This window comes from Neoarius graeffei, chromosome 3 (genome assembly GCF_027579695.1).
Source record: "Neoarius graeffei isolate fNeoGra1 chromosome 3, fNeoGra1.pri, whole genome shotgun sequence".
Classification (NCBI taxonomy): domain Eukaryota; kingdom Metazoa; phylum Chordata; class Actinopteri; order Siluriformes; family Ariidae; genus Neoarius; species Neoarius graeffei.
Window position 1 is genome coordinate 32,052,596 of NC_083571.1, and position 21,152 is coordinate 32,073,747.

The 21,152-nt window shown below is 44.0% G+C and overlaps 1 protein-coding gene across 3 annotated transcripts in view; it reads right to left on the reverse strand.

Moving 5' to 3' along the window:
* Positions 1-12,997: 12,997 nt before the first annotated feature.
* pax5 (paired box 5) overlaps positions 12,998-21,152 on the reverse strand; it is a 78,856-nt gene continuing 70,701 nt past the window's right edge. For all 3 annotated transcript variants that reach the window (XM_060916682.1, XM_060916679.1, XM_060916680.1), the window contains exon 11: positions 12,998-15,336. In XM_060916682.1, the coding sequence (XP_060772665.1) occupies positions 15,254-15,336 (83 nt within the window). In that variant the 3' untranslated portion in view covers positions 12,998-15,253. The remainder of the gene's footprint in view (positions 15,337-21,152) is intronic.

Consider the following 21,152-nt stretch of genomic DNA (forward strand, 5'->3'; position numbering starts at 1 on the left):
ATTGAGTTAGTTTAAAGCCACTCTTGTTCTAGCTGTTTTTCCAGAGCAAATAATCAGAATTCAGTTGAACAGATTTCCGTAAACAAAGGCTAAGTGCAGACAGTCAGTGCGTTTACATGCACATAGAGAGAATCGAATTTCTGCCGTTGCTCGACTGAAATCGAAGTTCAAAATGCCATGTATACACCTTAATTCGGCTGAAATTGAACCGAACTTGATTTCTCGGAATCAAGCTACACGACCTAGTTTATGCGATTTCTGCCGAGCTACTTTGTGCATGTATACCCTATCGAGCTAGTTGTCGAGCTACTTCTGGGAGTGACAAGTGACGAGACCACAAGCGGGAAACACAACAGCCTCGGTCGGCATGACAACGAATCATGACAACGGCATGAATCTTTTCTTTTTGTGGCATTGTTTGCACTGTTAAAATTTAGCTCACTTACTGTATCACCAAATACATCTGTACAGCTGTTGCATAGCTGTGAATTGTGTACATAAACAAGTCATTGTATTTGTGTGTGTGTGTGTGTGTGTGTGTGTGTGTGTGTGTATATATGTCCAACATCTGAAGAATGTCAATAAAAACAAAACAATTGAACTTTTTGTGTGTTTATTAAGACATAAGTTAAATTGTAAGCAAAAAAAAATTTTTTTTGTAAGCAAAAAATGGACTTTAGAAAAATATTATTGTGCAAAATAAGTTGTCTTACAAAACAGTGGTCTGCGCCGGACAGTTTGTAGCCATACAGTCTGTTAGAGCAAGCCTAACAGCTTGAACACGGAACTGCTAGTGTTGCCAGATTGGGGGTTTTAAGTGCATTTTAGCGGATTTGAACATGTTTTGGGCTGGAAAACATCAGCAGTATCTGGCAACACTTTAGCTCTTCTTCATGACGACAACCGGTAGTGTACCAACACGATGGGGCGTGTAGCGTCACGTGTGGCTCGGGTGCACAATGCACCTCACACAATAGCCCGATTTCACTTGTGCATGTAGGATTGGATTTCTCTGGCACCCCTGCTGGGACCCTTTGCTCGATTACCAACAGCAGCTCGATTTGGACGTGCATGTAAACGTAGTCATTGACTACGTTTACATGCACGTCCAAATCGAGCTGCTGTCGGTAATCGAGCTGAAGGTCCCAGCAGGGGTGCCAGAGAAATCCAATCCTACATGCACACAATGAAATTGAGCTATTGTGTGAGGTGCATTGTGCACCCGAGCCACAGGTGGCGCTACACGCCCCATCGTGTTGGTACACTTCCGGTTGTCGTCATGAAGAAGAGCTATTCAAGAGTGTAAACAAAGTTATCAGTTCCGTGTTCTCCATTGCGCGTTTTTCTCCCGTCCATGAATTTTAATATATTCAACTCCTTAAGCTGAATGAGCATGAACTCTGTCTACTCATTGCTCCAGAAGTGCACGTTTCTGCTCGCCATTTTCTCTTCTTCGATTGTTCCTCCTGACCTCTTCTGCTGCTCGCTACTACTGTTGTCATGCCGACCGAGGCTGTTGTGTTTCCCGCTTGTGGTCTCGTCACTCGTCACTTCCGGAAGGGGCAGTAAGTAGCTCGACTACTAGCTCGATAGGGTTTACATGCACTAAGTAGCTCGGCAGAAATCGCATAATCTAGGTCGTGTAGCTCGATTCCGAGAAATCAAGTTCGGTTCAATTTCAGCCGAATTAAGGTGTATACATGGCATTTAGAACTTCGATTTCAGTCAAGCAACGACAGAAATTCGATTCTCTCTATGTGCATGTAAACGCACTGACTGTGTCTGTGATGTGCAGAACCATTTCTATTGTAAGATACATTGCAAAGGATTTGGAGAGGGAAAGGCAGGATTATAGACTGGATAATGTCTGTACAGTGGTGACACGGTGGTGTAGTGGTTAGCGCTGTCGCCTCACAGCAAGAAGGTCCGGGTTCGAGCCCAGCAGCCAATAGGGGCCTTTCTGTGTGGAGTTTGCATGTTCTCCCCGTGTCTGCGTGGGTTTCCTCCGGGTGCTCCGGTTTCCCCCACAGTCCAAAGACATGCAGGTTAGGTTAACTGGTGACTCTAAATTGAGCGTAGGTGTGAATGTGAGTGTGAATGGTTGTCTGTGTCTATGTGTCAGCCCTGTGATGACCTGGCGACTTGTCCAGGGTGTACCCCGCCTTTCGCCCGTAGTCAGCTGGGATAGGCTCCAGCTTGCCTGCGACCCTGTAGAACAGGATAAAACAGCTAGAGATAATGAGATGAGAATGAATTATTTTTAGTTAAACTTCTTCAAATGTAGCCATATAAAAGTTTAAGATTTCAGTTTGAACTTCTGCTTAATTACAGCGAGAAGTTCTTCAGTGCTGGGAGATGCTGTTCACCTTTTACCCTCGTGTGTGTGTGTGTGTGAGAGAGAGAGAGAGAGAGAGAGAGAGAGACGACTTTTACTAATCAGATGGTGAGGGTGTATATACACTACACCCCACATGTGGTTCTCAGAATAAGAACAGTACTGTGTGTGTGTGTTCACCTGAACATGCAGCCCTGTCTTAATAAGACTCTTGCAATTACGTCCCTATTACACCCAGCACCCAGTTGGTGCGCACACACACAGTGAGTGACGTTAATTTGCACAGCTTCCTGTCCCTCTAATGGCTATTCCTTCTGCTCCCTTTCTCCTCGCGCCGAGCAAGTGCAAATAAAACAGACACGAAAAATGGAAATGTCTTAATTATTTATCTAATCAGGCTTGAAGAGCGAGTTTAATAAGGGAAGGGGGCAATTTGTCGAACTTGGATGATTCATTTTAGTCCACAGAGTAACTCTCTGTGTTGCTCAGAAGTTTCGAATGCAATTAATACATGTTCTTTATTTGCAGCCATGGGAGCTGGGGGTGGAGTGGAGGGACTGATACAAACATTTAGTGATTTTCCAAAGCAAATAATTTGCTTGCAATTGTAGCCCGACAAATATAGAAATTTCGTGGAAGGGTTTTGCGGTTCAACAAGTCAATCAGTGAAGTTAAATGTCAACAGTGACCTTCACAACATCCAGTGTTAAAACCAACAGTGGTTTCTAGGCCACTATAATGACACTTCGCCTTATACAGGGTGTTCCAAAAAAATGGACTCACTCAGGATCGTCTTCATTTAGAGCGTGGATTAATGTTGGAATGTAACATTTCCAATGAACTCGCTTCAAAATGCGATGGGCGCTTGATTTTGGTATTCCTGGCTCACGAGCCATTTGTCATACAGATTTCTGTGGGGATCGGTTGAGGGTTTCCAGCAACTGATTTTCCTTTGCGGGGCTGGTTGATGACCGTGGTCTTCCTGAACGCTCCTTATGGACGTCATGCACAGTTCCATCTGATTCAAACTTATCTCGGAGGCGAGCAATGGTGCATTGCGTTGGTGGATCTTTGTGAAAATGTCTTCTAAATTGTCTTTGCACTTCCATGATGTTTTCGTGCTTCCAGTAGCATCCATCCATCCATTATCTGTAGCCGCTTTATCCTGTTCTACAGGGTCGCAGGCAAGCTGGAGCCCATCCCAGCTGACTACGGGCGAAAGGCGGGGTACACCCTGGACAAGTCGCCAGGTCATCACAGGGCTGACACATAGACACAGACAACCATTCACACTCACATTCACACCTACGGTCAATTTAGAGTCACCAGTTAACCTAACCTGCATGTCTTTGGACTGTGGGGGAAACCGGAACACCCGGAGGAAACCCACACGGACACGGGGAGAACATGCAAACTCCGCACAGAAAGGCCCTCATCAGCCACTGGGCTCGAACCCAGGATCTTCTTGCTAACCACTACACCACCGTGCCTCCCCTTCCAGTAGCACTTTATGATAATTTTTCTTTCTTCAAAACTTAGTCATACTTCTGCCTTTATTAGAGTTAATTTGATCTGAAAAGAAATGAAAAATCCAATGAGTTATGAGGAGTCAAAATGTGAGTACATTTTTTGGGGACACCCTGTATGATCATAAAAACTCGTATTATTTTCACATTAATGTGTAAATCCATTTTATACCTCATTCTTTAAAAAAACATCCTTTTCCACGTGTCGTCCATTATCAGTGTGACCTGAACACATTCACCCCGATGAAATATTTGGACTATTCCACTGCTCCATTTGGAAGTTGCATCATCTGAATTTCCTGTAGATCACAGGAAGAAGAAAAGTAAGCTCACTGATCTCTAAAGTCATGTTCACTCTGTTGCTCTTCTGTGCTTGCCTCCACCCCGTCCTGTCATTGCGTTTTTATCCTCTAGTGTTCTGTGTTATTTTGATGATTTCTGCTCTCTTGTGTATTTAGAGCCTTAATTTCCCATTTGTTTCTCATTGTACTTCCTGGTTTTGACCCTTGGTTGTTTTCCTGTTTTACGATTATGAATTATTCGAGTTTAATGTTGCCGGTCCGTGCGCTGAACCCATAATGATTTTTGGATTGTTTCTAATAAATAAATACCATGTTGGTTTACACACTTGAGTCCTGCCTCATCTAATCGCACGGTACATAGGAGGTTCCATTAAAATGTTCTCAGACCACCAGCACAACTTGTATCATCTGCACTCTTAGGAGTGTATAGGAGGGTTCTTTGGATGGTTCTTGGTTCTTATGGGGTTCCCTTATGGGTAACCTTCACTCTGAAGAATTGTTAAGAGTGCGAGATGAGAGCCTGAAATAGTTAGCTGGAAAGCAGAAGTAACAACACACACACACACACACACACACACACCAGTCCAATCCCTGTAGAGTACTTTCTCATCATGAGTTTTGGCCAAGACCCAAAGTGCACAGCAATCACAGTTTGCCACTGTCTCCAAACTGGGCAAGCACCCAAGCATGGGAATTTCTCTTGCTAGTGCCACTACGAAATCGGGCACTGACCCAAAGCCGTGTGTGTGTGTGTGTGTGATGGTAGTCCGGGCAAATGCCCAAATCCCAGCACATTGTAGTGTTGTATCCAGCTGGGCCGAAGCTGTTTTGCACGTGTGTGTGTCGTGTTGTCAGTGTGTTGCTGTTTGTGTCCCATTATCACCCCCCTGTTCCAGCCTCCTGTGGACTGGGCCACCAGCCAAAAGAGCTGGGTGGGCAGGCTCCATTCTCCCAGCACAGGGGGGCGATCATATCCATACTCATCCTAGATTACTTTAATGTCCCTTAGGTCACACACACACACACGCGCACACACACACACACACACACACACACACACACACACCAGACATGGACTTGAGAAACACTGGAGAATTTTGGCTTTGAAATGATATTTTTAATTAGCAACGTATACACCACATCTTGGAACTTAAGTATTCAGTTTTATGAGCTCACATGGTTGCTCTTCTCAGTGATACTGTTCCATTATCTTTAACGCACAAATCATTCATTTCTTTGGTACTATTATTATTTTTAATAATTATTCAATTATAATAGTACAAGAGAAGAATGAAAATGTCTAGTTTTGGAATCATTTGGCATGAATTTAGTGATTTGGTAAATCATTTGACATTAATTTAGTGACTCAGTGAATCATTTGACTTGAATTTAATGAATCAGTGAATCATATATTAATTTCGTGAGTCAGTGTATTATTTGGTATGTGTTGAGTGAATCAGTGAATCATATATAAATTAGTCAATCAGTGAATAATATTATATTAAGTCAAGTCAAGTCAAGTCAACCTTATTGTCAAATATGCTATACATGCTCGACATACAGCACAGATGAAATTTCAGTCCTCTCTGACCCACGGTGCAAACAGGCAATGCAATAAATAAAAATAGAATTATTGAAAAAACAAACAGTATAAACACTCTTGATGAGAACTAGACATAGACTAAACACACACACACACACACACACACACACACACACACACGTAAATTGGTGCAAATAAACAGTCAAGGGCACTTGAGGTATAGCAGGTAAACATGAAATAAGCAGTATAAACAATAAACTAATGGCTGTTAAGGTGAGGTAGTGCGGAATAGTGCAAATGAGCGAGGTAAAGTGAAATGTGTAGTCCCTGAGTTGTGTGTTAATGAACGTTGAGAGTATGTATGTATGTGTGTGTGTGTGTGTGTGTGTGTGTGTGTGTTGGGGGGGTAACTGTGAGGGTGACATGTCAGATGCTGAAGGGGGGGCAGGGGGGTGTGCGAGCAGAATCTGTGGCAGGGGGCAGAGGGGGGAGGAGGGGCAGAACAGGGAGGGAGTTGAGCCTCCTGACCGCCTGGTGAAAGAAACTGTTCTTGAGCCTGCTGGTTTTGGCCCGGAGACTCCGCAGTCTCCTCCCCGACGACAGCAGGCTGAAGAGGCTGTGAGATGGGTGGGTGGGGTCACCTGCAATCCTGATGGCTCTGCGGGTGAGGCGGGAGTTATAAATATCCATTAGAGAAGGGAGAGAGACACCAATGATCCTCTCAGCTGCTCTCACGATGCGCTGCAGAGTCTTGCAGCAGGACACGGTGCAGGCGCCGTACCACACGGTGATGCAGCTGGTCAGGATGTTCTCGATGGTGCCTCTGTAGAAAGTGTGCATGATGGGGGCCAGGGCTCTTGCTCTCCTCAGTTTGCGGAGGAAGTACAGACACTGTTGGGCTTTTTTGGCCAGTGATGCGGTGTTGTTGCTCCAGGACAGGTCTTCAGAGATGTGCACACCCAGAAACTTGGTGCTGCTCACCCTCTCCACTGCAGCACCGTCGATAGATAGTGGAGCGTGCTGGGTGTGCGCTCTCCTGAAGTCCACAACAATCTCCTTCGTCTTCTCCACGTTCAGGCGGAGATTGTTGTCCTTGCACCACATGGCCGAGCAGCTCACCTCACTCCTGTAGATTGTCTCATCGCCATTAATTTTGTGAACCAGTGCATTATTTGGCATGTGTTGAGTGAATCATATATAAATGAGTGAATCAGTGTATTACTTGGCATGTGTTTAGTGAATCAGTGAATCATATACAAATTAATGAATCAGTGAATCATTTGACATGATTTTAGTGAATCAGTGATTCATTTGACATTAAATGAGCAAATCAGTGAGTAATTTGACGGGAAATTTTTTAACCATTTTATATAGTAATTTATATCAGTGTATCTCAACTACTGGGCTGTGGCCCACTAGTGGGCCACAAAACACCATCTAGTGGGCTGTGAATTTTTTTCAAGTTTGAAGCCAAATACTAAATAGTTCAGGATGTCGTAGTGTCCCAAATCTGGTTGCTGGTTTACCGAACACTTTTCAAGTGGAATAAATACATTTGTGGGTAAATTAAGAAGAACAAGCCTTTATTTTTGTCACATTCCTGCTCTACATTTAACCCGTGTGTACGCACGCATACACACACACACACACACACACTTGCATGCACAGAGAGAAAGAGAGAGAGAGAGCGCATGCACAAGTGGGAAAAATAAATAAATTAATTAATTTGTGGGTAAATTATATGGATCTGTGATGCCTGCTGGAAGAGAAGAGCAGGGAGGGTTAAGAATCAAGGGTTTGTTTTTACCCGATACTAAAATTTGTAGCGTTCTAGCAACCTTCTCAAAGACATGGACAAAAAGCCCAGGAACTCTTCCTTACGTGGGCAAAAACAATACAGGATTTATCTTGTCATGTCCTGATCCGGGCGGCACGGTGGTGTAGTGGTTAGCGCTGTCGCCTCACAGCAAGAAGGTCCTGGGTTCGAGCCCCGGGGCCGGCGAGGGCCTTTCTGTGTGGAGTTTGCATGTTCTCCCCGTGTCCGCGTGGGTTTCCTCCGGGTGCTCCGGTTTCCCCCACAGTCCAAAGACATGCAGGTTAGGTTAACTGGTGACTCTAAATTGACCGTAGGTGTGAATGTGAATGGTTGTCTGTCTATGTGTCAGCCCTGTGATGACCTGGCGACTTGTCCAGGGTGTACCCCACCTTTCGCCCGTAGTCAGCTGGGATAGGCTCCAGCTTGCCTGCGACCCTGTAGAAGGATAAAGCGGCTAGAGATAATGAGATGAGATGAGATGTCCTGATCCCTAGCTCTTTAACCCAGCCGCATATAAAAAGTTGTACTCCTCCATGCTCTTCCAGGTTTTCATCTGTGTGTCCATGTAAAACGATGTCTACAGCACCAGGTAGTTTGAGATGTCGGGGAACTCAAAGGATGGATAATTTTCTAGCTCATAATGAATAAATGAATGACTTTATTTAAATACGATAAGTTGATCAGCACTCTAAATTGACCGTAGGTGTGAATGTGAGTGTGAATGGTTGTCTGTGTGTATGTGTCAGCCCTGTGATGACCTGGCGACTTGTCCAGGGTGTACCCCGCCTTTCGCCCGTAGTCAGCTGGGATAGGCTCCAGCTTGCCTGCGACCCTGTAGAACAGGATAAAGTGGCTAGAGATAATGAGATGAGATGAGAAGTTGATCAGCAGAGCTGGTGGGGTTGTGCATGTACAGATACAAATAATTACAAATACAAAAGACTAAAAATATATACAAGCTTTTTAAAAAAAAACTTAAAATCTGTTAATTATCTGTTAATTATCTTCACATTAAGTTAATTAATACGTAGTATGCATAACTATTGTCTTTGTATTTAATTCCGGCTACAATAGGATCAAACTTTATTCTATTAATATCAAATTTAGCTCGCAAATTTTTCTTTCATAGCAAAAATCCTTCTTTGTTAGCGTGTAAGGATCCATTGAGTTGTTTCTATATCCACTTCTTTTGAGTGTAATTCTTGGTTTTAATAACCTGCTTATTTTCTGAATACAAACACGGCAATAAGTTCTTGTGTTAATGGACCAGACTCCACTTTTGGATCATTAATCCCTTTTGACTGAGAATGCCCCGCATGCATGGCTTCACTTCTGGCACATCCGTACAGTTTTAAATACAATACCTACAATCTAAGCATTGTTTTTATTGCATTTATTTAATTCCTGGGCTCCCATCTGTAACAGGGAGTGATTATGTATCCATTAATACACTTTACAATAGATTATTACATTATAATAGAATAGATGAACCAAAATAATTAGGGATCTTTTTTAATGAGCCCTGACTCATTACAAGTATGATTAGATGGGCCTTAAAGCAGAAAAGGTTGAGAACCCCTGATTTATATTATATAAATTTAGTGAATCATTTGACATTAATTTAATGAATCAGTGAATCTATAAATTAGTGAATCAGTGAATCATTTGAGATGATTTTAGTGAATCATTTGGCATTAAATGTGTGAATCAGTGAATCATTTGGCAGGAAATTTTTGAAGCAGTGGATCATATTATATAAATTTAGTGAATTGGTGAATCATTTGCCATGACTTTCGTGAATCAGTATGGGTTTTTTAGCTGTCTAATTTAGCTGAAATTAGCAGTTAAAAATTCTGTAAATACACAACAACCAGTATGAATCTTTGCAGTAAATTATTTCAGAATCTGTGAATGAAAAAATGTGCACATATTTTGATATCGTTTATTTTCTTTATGATCTTTAAGGTTCTTGTAGTTAAAATGCATTATAGTGTGAGCATGAAGAATACAGAAAATAGTTGTAGAGTGTAGTTCAGTGAGTTTTAAATTTAATCTAAGGCTATTAAATATTGTATGAATAGGCTGTTTTATTTTATTTAGATTTAAGGATTGTTATAAATTAATATTGAAAATGCTTTTATTAGAAGTATTATTGATAATATATTTATAACACAGCAAACCCAATACACAAGGTGTAACTGATAACAAAGTGCAATTTATTTAAAAAAATAGTGTTTATTAATAAATATATTTTAATTATTTTCCATTCCCAAGGAATTTTTTGTTTCGATAGCTTGCTATGTGCATTTTTGTTTCTGTCCTATTTTACTTGTGCATGAGCATTAGGTTCTTTATTTCATTTGCTCTGCAAGTTTGTGTCATTTGTACTTTAATCAAATTGTAGAATTTTGTTAGGCAACCTGTTCTGTTTTTATTGCCGTAAAATACTCAAGTTAAAAGTCATCCGTTCATCAGACGTCCCCTTAGCTGCCATGCGATACACCCAGAAACCATATCACTACCGAGAAACTGTACAAGCAAAATGCGTGAACTTGTGAACTTAAAAAAATTACCTTTATTTTGATGAACCAATAAAATTATGTCAAATATTTACAAATAATTACTTCTTCATTTCACATTACAGGTACATAAATCAATAATACACAAACAACGCTCACTCATCTGCACGTACACTTAGTAGCCTATTTACCCTGGACTGATTTCAGGGGTCAGGACGAATGCCAGATAATTCAAATCGACAATTCAAACATAAAATAACCCTGAATATTTGAATAATTAGAATAATCATAACATTAGCAATACCAAAATTATAAACAAATAAACAAAAAAGCATACTATCAGTAACAATTGTTTCCAGTTCATGGTCTGACTTGAAAATGTATAGCGTATAAAACATAAACAAATAAAAATGCGAACAACTGAAAACAAGTGGTATGTTATCTTTGGCAAATTTTGTACCGCAGTAAATACATTCAAATATTAAGACAACACACAGCACGCAGAGGAAAAAAAACATTGAGATTCGTTCGTAACTACTAGAAAATTCAATAAAAAACATACACATTTCTTAAAGAAGCGATTTATCATTTCAAATTCCTCCATATTTTGATGATCAGGGGTTTTTTTTTCTTTTTTTCTTTTCTTTTTTTTAAATGGGTATCTCTAGCTTTGGTGGATGCTACAGATATGTTTCTACACTGAGTGTTTTTTGTTTTGTTTTGAGCCGATTGCCATGTTCTGGAGCATTCTCACAGCATCACCGCAATTCCCGACATTTAACCTTGTTTTGTTTGTTTTTTTTTGTGGTTTTTTTTTTAGGATTTTAAAAAATTTATTTATTAAAAAAAAATCAGTAAAAAATTGTATCAGTCCCACAGGAACGGGGAAAGGTCTGTTAGGAAATAATTACAGACGGAACTTCGGATTGTTACACAGAAGGCCACGATAAGGTCATGTACCAAGTTGATTTTAATCTGGTTATTTTATCAGGAAACCTTATAAATTGACTAGCGGCGGTGTGAAATTGGTCAACTAGGTCAAGGTTATTTTGTTAAGATTTTTAAAAAGGATTTTTTAAATTTTTATTTAAAAAAATCCCAAGCCCTCTTTTTTTTAGGATGGCTGCACTGAATTATGGGATTTAATCGGAGAAGCGCTTCATGAATGTCATGTGTTTTGGGTTATTTTCACACAGTAACCAACCTTAAATCAGTTCGATACATTTTGATTAGCCAAGTTCGAATAGACTTAGAGAAACCGAACCTATCAAGATCGAAACAAACAGGATTCCTGCTTGGACTCATTTCTGTGCTTTAACATATAAGCCTTGGGTTAAAAGTGTTAATGAATCCAAAAGAAATCTTGCAAGGGATTTCCGTAGGAGGCACTGATATCCAGTGATATTCTGTAATCGCACGTTTATAGATGGTTAAAGGTTTAAATGGTTAAACTCCACCCTGAAACACATTAAATACAACTCTGATATTGTATAATACTGGTATTGTTACAATGGCGTTCAATTTGATATTTCGCTGTGAGCTCTTAAAAACCAAAGAGCAAAAGCTTCTTTTCTCACTCACCAATTTCAAGCAACGTTCATTGTCAGATTAATGAAAAAATCCAGTGGAAAAGTTGTGGTGCAACCATTGGACTCAATGTCCCCCAGAATGCAATGCAGCTACATGATGCAGTTGTGCTGCCTGGCTAGTTAGTGATCTATAAGACGGCGAGTGCGATGACATCGATGGTATGATGTGATTGAGCATACTGACCAGAGAGCTGAACAGACTAAAGTACTAAAGCGCCGCTGCATCGCGCTCTTTAGGTACAGATTGTAGGTAATGTATAAAACTGAAATCTTTTGTGTCTTAAATTAAAAACTAGCCGCGTACAATGAGGAAAGAGATTCCCTTTGCCATCGATACGCTCAAAGAAATGACCGTCTTCAGTAATAATGGACAGATTTTCCACAAATCTAATTGATACAATCGTTGTAATAGGTTTAATCCTAAAGAAGTGGGTTAGGAAGGACTGATGAGATTAGTGCTCAAGTAAAAGAGAAGTGGAGAAAAGCAAGAACGTGGACATCAGGTTTTGATGGCACAGCAGGTTTAGCGCGTCCCCATGGGGAAGGGCAACATGTTCGCGACCCACCAGAGGACAAAAGAACTACATGTGTGTACAGTACGAGTTTGAAGGGGCTGACGGGAAGGGCAGGAACCATACCAGTAAAAGAACACTTTGTGTTACTGTTCAGTGCCAGAACTGTCAATCATCATCCTATGAGCCAATGGGAGCCTTGGGAGAATCTCTCAGGTCAAGTCGATGGCAAGGCAATGTGTTTACAGTTTGATTAAAAAAAAAACAGGGGCGGTTATTACGCAAGAACCGTGTGTTCAAGGCAATGGAGTCCTTTTATTATATCCGTCAGTATGTGTGAAGGGGTTTTACGTATGCGAGTAGATTTACAAGTGAAATGAAAAATGAAGGAAACATGGTATTGCGGTTGCTATTTCTTAACAATTTCCACAAATTAAATGATCTGAATTACACTTTACAAAGGTTAAGGTTAGAGTCGTTACATTTTCTTACACCGTCATCCCTATGAAACTGAATGCAATACAAAAAATACAAAATACAGCATCACCATTTCTTGCAAATTTAAAAAAAAAAACATCTGACAGCGCAGTCTCATGATTGCTAATTCGTAAGATAATTTACATGATTCAATTTGCAGCAAGGGGCGGAGTTAACATTTATACCTTTGCTTATAAGTATCACACCTTCATTGGTATGAAATCAAGCAAACTCCAAACACAGCAACGATGCTTGCTGACATTCCCAAGTAACTTTAAATGAAATGAATTCTGAGAGACAAGACAAGACAGTCGAATGATTAAAGATTCGTAAGAATTCACGCCAAGAAATTTATGAATGGTTAAATTACAAGGATAATCAGAGTTTGCAGTTAGGATCATTTTATATAAAAGTGAACAAAATTGCTACTTAGATTTTGCACTCATTTTTGTCAAAACACCACAGTGTTATAATACGGTACAGATTTCTACTCGCGACAGACTTGGCCTCGTTTGTTTGGTTTAATCCGTGTGTTCGGTGATTGATTAATTAGCCTCTCTGATTTAAAGATCTGCATTCGTTTTCTTCAGCCTGAAACACACGTCTGGTCAGTGGCACTGGTGGATCTGTTGATTGGCGCGGTCCTATGACCTTGTGTTCGTATTTTAGTGACGCGTGGTCATTCGGGATGACTCGATAGAAAAAGTAAAGGCACTGTCCTCGATTTCAGCTGGTGTATTTCAGGTTCATAATGCCTCAGACTAAAAGGTTCAAAGGTCGCCAGGAGCGTTGTGGCGAACGGCATCAAGGGTTTCTTTAGAGTTGCGTAACACGCAACTTAAGGTCTACGAACGAAGGTATTTCTAATGCTACGTTACAGTTCAGAACATAAAAAAGTGAAAACTATCAGCGTCTTTATATATATTGTATATTCATAGATATAGTTTTTTTTTTCCTCACATTTCACATCAAAAGTTTTGGTGTTCGTGACTACTAAATCTACAATGTTCTCCACTCGGTAAAAAAGCTACTCGGAAATGCACAGCGTATCCAAAAGGGAAAAAAAAATCAAGATGTGGGAACACACACCACGAACGATAGCTAAATAAAGGACACGTTTCTTTCCTCATCCACTAGAATCTAAAGTTAGATATGTATACTGGGATCCAAAAAGCTTGCATGGCAGTAAACGATCGCTGTATTGTACATCTTTAACAGGACACACGAGGGACGATTTTGTCAAGATGGCGCTATGTACAGGTTGCGTTTGAGTTCGCTAAGGCCTTCACCACGGTTTCATGCATTGTCTTGGCGCAGAATGAATGAACGAGCACTTGGAGAAAATAAAAGAGAGAGAGAGAGAGAGAGAGGGAGGGAGGGAAGGAAGAACGTATCGCCAAATGATTTGTCTTCATGTTTACTGTCTTGAATTGGATCTTTGGGGAAGTTCAGGAGACCGACAGCACTTTCTCCAGTGGAGGAAAGAAAAAATGTCGAAAGGGTACAAATGCTTGTCGTTGTAGTTGTTCCTTCTTAAAGGAACATCGTTTTGTTCAATTAGTTAAAGGACCTAGCAGATGCAGCGTACACCTTATTCACCTAGATCTAGTACCTTACATCGCTTCTGTCTTGGAGAACCAAAAATGTACATGGACTGTGGTTTGTTTGTTTGTTTGTTTGTTTGTTTGTTTTTCCTAAAGGTGAATAACATCATTTCCTGTTGAGGAAGTTCAGGCTAGACAAAATCCCTCCTTAATGAGCTGGCTTAAATTTTTTTCTCAGAAATTAGCCAGTCTTATAACGGTTTCAAAATGACCATCATGTTTTGTTCAAATAAAAAATACAGAATTGTGTGTCTGTGTATGCGGCCAAGTACCGTAAAAACACAGTAACGTTGTTTGGAAAAAAAATGCTACCTGTCTACGAAACCTTTAAATTCAGCCAATTATATTGCCAGAGGCAGTTTCATTAAAAATAGCCATGCTTCTCTTTTCCCAGTGAGCAGTCCTCCAATCTTATCTTATAGGAGCAAAACACTGGAATTGTACCAAAAACAGGCTGAGAATTAAAAAAAAAAAGAAAAAAACGTCTCCTGGTAGAATTGGAACTTGTGTCCGTGGTAAACTTTTACACATACATTTTTTTTAATATATATATTACTCTGTCTCCATCATAAATAGCTTTAAATCTGACAAACGTACAGGGCATTTTGTACACGAGTTAAGAGCATTTATCTACACAGAGAAAGAGAAGAGGTGCTTCGACGCGCCGCCTTTTATAAATCACATACAACAATTCTGTGCAGTTCGCAGTATAATATGACTTTGACATATGTAATTTAAAAAAAAAACTTCAATTCTTTTTATTACAGCAATGGAATGTTGTGTACGTCATCATTTCATTAATTGCTACCATAGAAAAAGGTGCTTACTAATGTAATGGGATTTTTGGAGATCCCGGTACTAGTGGTGATTAACGTCTGTGTGTGTGTTTGGTCAAGCAAAAGTTCTGAATAAAAGGACGCAAGCTTCACTGATGTGAAAAAAGACGTAGTCTCTCCCTCTCTCTGTTCGTCTGTCCTCTCCTTCACGCCATGTAGCGCTCCTCCTTCTCATTTTCACTCCTCCTCTCCTCTCAGTGGCGATCGTAGGCGCTGGCCGTGGCCGTGGCTGCAGGTCCTGAACCCCGTGTGGCTGCGCCGTAGTAATACGGAGATCCTGCAGAACAAAACAACGTCCATTATTCAGATAAGCATTAATCTGGGCTCTGAGTCTGGGCTGTGTGTTAGGGGTGAGCTTTTCTTAAAAATGAATCCTATATAGTACTCATCTACAGTGTTACGGATACAATTTTAGATTTGTATCAGTTTTTTTGTTGTTGTTTTTTTCACAAATTCAAAAAGCATCTCAATGTCAGTGTCGATGTGAAGCGTTCAGGGGCAAAAACCGACAACTCGACAAATTATTATTATTATTATTATTATTATTATTATTAAAGGAAATACGCAGAGCCATGGCCTCACTTTTTGTTTATAAATGCCTTGAGACCTCAAGAATGGCACAGGAATAGTTTAAAGCGTTAACAATAAATTTAATATCGTAATTTTTACGATTAAAATGATTCATATATGTAGCGGTGTGAGTGAATGACCTTGGCTTCTGTGATGTCACAGCAGGAAGTCTATCGGTCTCATTGCCATTTCCGCTATACTAAAATACAGAGCTGACTGCAACTCCGATCCTCCATTTTGAGCTAATTTATCATCATGCCACGTAGATGTGTTCCTGGCGGGTGGAGCAACACAACAGAAAGTGGATTTATGTTGCATTCATGGCCCAAGAATGTTCAAACTGCAAAGATTTCGACGCATTTTGCGAGAAGTTCATGGGCACATTGGGTGCCTACGAAGTGGTCTTTCCTCTGCTCTGCACATTTTACTGAAGTCTCATACAAGACCTCTGATGTGTTGAGGAGCGTTGGCTATAAGCCCGTATTGAAAGAGGGTGCAGTGCCAACAATTAAAGGAAAAGAAAACTACAAGAAAAGGAAAGTAAGTTCAGTTGCACCAGTTCTCCCGGAGTGTGAGCCGAGGGTTGTTGCTAAAACCCGGGACGGAAGAGGATGAGATGTGACATATTATCACTCAGGCAGTGACCTCCCCGTGGTTGTTGCTGAAACCAGTGACGTCCCGTCCCAGGTTTTAGTAATTGCCTGAGCTGAGCAGTAATGGCGGAGTACTCAGTATGGAGAAAATGGAGAATGAGTGGAGCAGCCATCTGATTTCTCCACTGGATATGCTCGCTTCAGCAGCAATATATCGCCCTTATGTGGAAGAAGCAAATGAACGGAGAACTAAACGAACAACTGAAAGTCAAATTGTTTCAAAACAATCGGCCACAAAATCAGCCTTCAAGAAGCAAGAACACAGATGGGTAAGATGCGACTCTCATTTGGATACAAAACAACAAAAACAACATGTTTACCTGCATTTAGATTAATACATGTAACTTGTGGGTGGCACGGTGGTGTAGTGGTTAGCGCTGTCGCCTCACAGCAAGAAGGTCCAGGTTTGAGCCCCGTGGCTGGCAAGGGCCTTTCTGTGCGGAGTTTTCATGTTCTCCCCGTGTCCGCGTGGGTTTCCTCCGGGTGCTCCGGTTTCCCCCACAGTCCAAAGACATGCAGGTTAGGTTAACTGGTGACTCTAAATTGACCGTAGGTGTGAATGTGAGTGTGAATGGTTGTCTGTGTCTATGTGTCAGCCCTGTGATGACCTGGCGACTTGTCCAGGGTGTACCCTGCCTTTCGCCCATAGTCAGCTGGGATAGGCTCCAGCTTGCCTGCGACCCTGTAGGACAGGATAAAGCGGCGAGAGGTAATGAGATGAGATGAGACATGTAACTTGTATTGTGTGTTTAAGTTACCGGTATGAGATTATTTAATTTGCTTCAGAATGTGATTGTCTCAGTGTGGCAGTGGGGGCATGGTCAAGCGTCGGTCTGTGACCGGAGGGTGGATTCGGGAAAGGTAAGTGGCAGAATCACTACACCTGATGTGACTTAACCTGTGTTTGTGTGTCTTCCCAGGAGCTGCGCCCTATTTAAGGAAGAGAGCGAGAGCAGAGCGGGCTCTCTCCCGACCAGAACACGTGTGTGTGTGTGTCATATGTATACCAAAATATAGCTAAGGCTGAAAAGCTTTAATAAAGTGTTTGTGATCTCAGTTCTGGCCTGCCGTCCTTCTGTGCTCCACCCACCCATCCGAGTTGCTACAGTGGTGCCGAAACCCGGGATGGAGCGCAGGAGAAAACAGCCCCACGGAGTCCTCCCTTTTCGCTGAGCTGGTCCACGCCCTTGCCACGGCCCAGCAAAGCCAGCACCAGGCACTAGTCGCCCTCCGGAGGGAACAGGAATGGTGGTTTGAGGCCCTGATGCTGGCTCAGGAGGAGGAGCGACAGGCATTCCGGCACCTCCTCACGTCGACGGGGTCCACCGCCGCGGGACCGGCCCCCTTCACCCTGACGAAGATGGGCCCGCAGGACGACCCCGAGGCCTTCCTCACGCTCTTTGAACAGGTTGCAGAGACCTCGGGGTGGCCAATGGAACAGCGCGCGGCGCGCCTCCTCCCCCTGCTAACGGGAGAGGTGCAGCTGGCCATGCTACAGCTCCCCGCCGACCGCCGGTTGGCCTACACGGACCTTCGCCGGGCCATCCTCCAGCGTGTGGGGCGCACCCCCGAGCAACAACGGCAGCGCTTCCGTGTGTTGCGCTTGGAGGAAGTCGGCCGGCCGTTCGCGTTTGGCCAGCAGCTCCGGGATGCCTGCGGGCAGTGGTTGAGGGCTGACAACCGCGACGCCGAGGGGATCATCGACCAGGTGGCGCTGGAGCAGTTCATCATGCGTCTACCAGCCGGGGCTGCAGAGTGGGTCCAGTGCCACCGCCCGACGTCGCTGGATCAGGCAATTGAGCTGGCGGAGGACCATTTGGCGGCTGTCCCGATGGCAGGACAGCAAACAACCTCTTCTCCCCTCTCCTCTCTCTCTCTCTCTCTCTCCCTCTCCTCCTGTGTCTCGTCCTTGCCCCTTTCCCCCACCGCAGAGGCGGGGGCCGGCCCCACCCAGCCGGCCCGCCGCACCCGCGGACCTTCCCATTCCTCCCGTCTGTCTCTGTCTCTCCCCCCCCTCAGGTGAGTGAGCCCCAGAGCACCAGTGCAGAGAGGGAGCCCGGGCCGGTTTGCTGGTGCTGCGGGGAGCCGGGCCACCTCCAACAACAGTGCTCAGTAATGGAGGTGGGCGCGGTGGTTCGGATCCCCGACGCGCCAGGAGCCGCCCTCGATCGGGCCGGAGCATATCGCATACCGGTGAGTATCCAAGGGGATACGTATCAGGCGTTGGTGGATTCTGGCTGTATTCAGACCTCAATCCACCAAAGCCTGGTGCAAGACGAGGCATTGGGGGGAGCACAATTGGTGAAGGTGTTGTGTGTGCACGGGGATGTTCACAGCTACCCTTTAGTGTCAGTTCACATTCTGTTTCGAGGGGAGAAATTTATAGTAAAGGCGGCGGTTAATCCTCGCCTCACCCACTCTATAATTTTGGGGACTGATTGGCTGGGATTTCGGGATTTAATGACTCATTTAGTAAAGAGTGGGTCCTGCAGCAGTTTAATAAGGGGAGGTCCCGGTGTGGCATTGGCGGGAGCAGCTGCCACAGAGCCGTCTACGTCAGCTCCGCATCAGAGTGAGGAGCCGCCGGCCCCTCCTCTCTCTCTCGGGGAATCCCTCGCAGATTTCCCATTAGAGCAGTCGCGAGACGAGACTCTGCGGCATGCGTTTGACCAAGTGAGAGTAATCAATGGTCAAATGCTCCAGCCAAGCGCCGCCCCGTCCTTCTCCTACTTCGCAATTATGAAGGATAGATTATACCAAGTGACGCAGGACACTCAGACTAAAGAGTGAGTCACGCAGCTTTTAATTCCGAAGAGCCACCGGGAATTGGTATTCCAGGCGGCTCACTTTAATCCCATGGCTGGACACTTAGGGCAGGATAAAACACTAGCCCGAATAATGGCCCGATTCTATTGGCCGGGGATTTGCGGCGATGTCCGTAGGTGGTGTACGGCGTGCCGCGAATGCCAGTTAGTAAATCCAGCGGCTGTTCCAAAAGCGCCTTTGCGCCCTCTACCATTAATCGAGACCCCGTTTGAAAGAATTGGGATGGATCTCGTCGGGCCATTAGATCGGTCAGCACGAGGGTACCGCTTTATATTGGTTCTAGTGGACTATGCAACGTGATACCCGGAAGCAGTGCCTCTTCGCAATATCTCAGCACGCAGTATTGCGGAGGCGCTCTTCTGCGTCATCTCCCGAGTTGGAATCCCGAATGAGATTCTGACTGATCAAGGCACCGCGTTTATGTCACGTACACTAAAGGAACTGTATAAGTTGTTGGGTATTAAGCCGATCCGCACCAGCGTTTATCACCCACAAACGGACGGTTTAGTTGAACGGTTCAATCGTACCCTCAAAAATATAATTAAAAAATTCATAAGTGAGGACGCACGTAATTGGGATAAGTGGCTCGAACCCTTGTTGTTTTCAGTGCGAGAGGTCCCACAAGCCTCCACGGGGTTCTCCCCATTTGAATTGTTATACGGGCATAAGCCGCGCAGCATTCTAGATGTGCTGCGGGAAAATTGGGAGGAGGGACCTTCACAAAGTAAAAATGAAATCCAATATGTTATTGACCTGCACGCAAAACTCCACACACTCGCCCACCTAACCCAGGAGAATTTGCAGCAGGCCCAAGAACGACAAACCCGCCTGTACAACAAGGGTACGCGCCTCAGGGAGTTCGCACCGGGAGATAAAGTACTTGTACTGTTGCCCACATCGAGCTCCAAATTAATCGCCAGGTGGCAAGGACCCTTTGAGGTCACATGGCGAGTCGGGGACGTCGACTATGAGGTGAGGCGAACGGACAGGGCTGGGGTGTTACAGATATACCACCTCAATCTGTTAAAACGTTGGAGCGAGGAGGTCCCCGTGGCGCTGGTGTCGGTGGTTCCTGAGAAGGCGGAGCTGGGGCCGGAGGTTCAAAAGGGAAAATTGGCGTCACCCACCGCTCCGGTCCCCTGTGGAGCCCACCTCTCACCGACCCAGCTCGCGGAGGTCGCCCGGTTGCAAACAGAATTTTCTGACATGTTCTCGCCCCTGCCCGGCCACACCCACCTCATAGAACACCACATTGAGATGCCCCCGGGGGTGGTAGTGCGCAGCCGCCCTTACAGACTGCCCGAACACAAGAAAAAGGTGGTTTGGTAAGAACTCGAGACCATGCTCGAAATGGGCATTGTCGAGGAGTCCCACAGTGACTGGCGCAGCCCGGTGGTCTTGGTTCCCAAGGCCGACGGGTCGGTCCGGTTCTGTGTTGACTATAGGAAAGTCAACGCGGTGTCTAAATTCGACGCGTACCCAATGCCTCGTATTGATGAGTTGCTCGATCGGCTAGGCACGGCTCACTTTTACTCGACACTGGATTTAACAAAGGGTTATTGGCAGATCCCCTTGACTCCATTATCCCGAGAAAAAACGGCCTTTTCCACACCGTTCGGCTTACACCATCTTGTCACACTTCCTTTTGGGCTATTTGGGGTGCCCGCTACGTTTCAGCGGCTGATGGATAGGGTCCTTCACCCCCACGCCGCCTATGCAGCCGCCTATCTCGACGATATAATTATCTATAGTAATGACTGGCCGAGGCACTTCCAACATCTGAGGGCCGTCCTTAGGTCGCTGAGGCGGGCGGGCCTCACAGCCAACCCGAAGAAGTGTGCGATTGGGCGAGTGGAAGTACAGTATCTGGGCTTCCACTTGGGCAACGGACAGGTGCGTCCCCAAATTAACAAGACAGCGGCAATTGCGGCCTGCCCGAGGCCCAAGACCAAAAAGGGGGTGAGACAGTTCCTGGGGCTGGCTGGCTATTATCGTAGGTTTATACCTAATTATTCGGACGTCACCAGCCCGCTGACTGATCTCA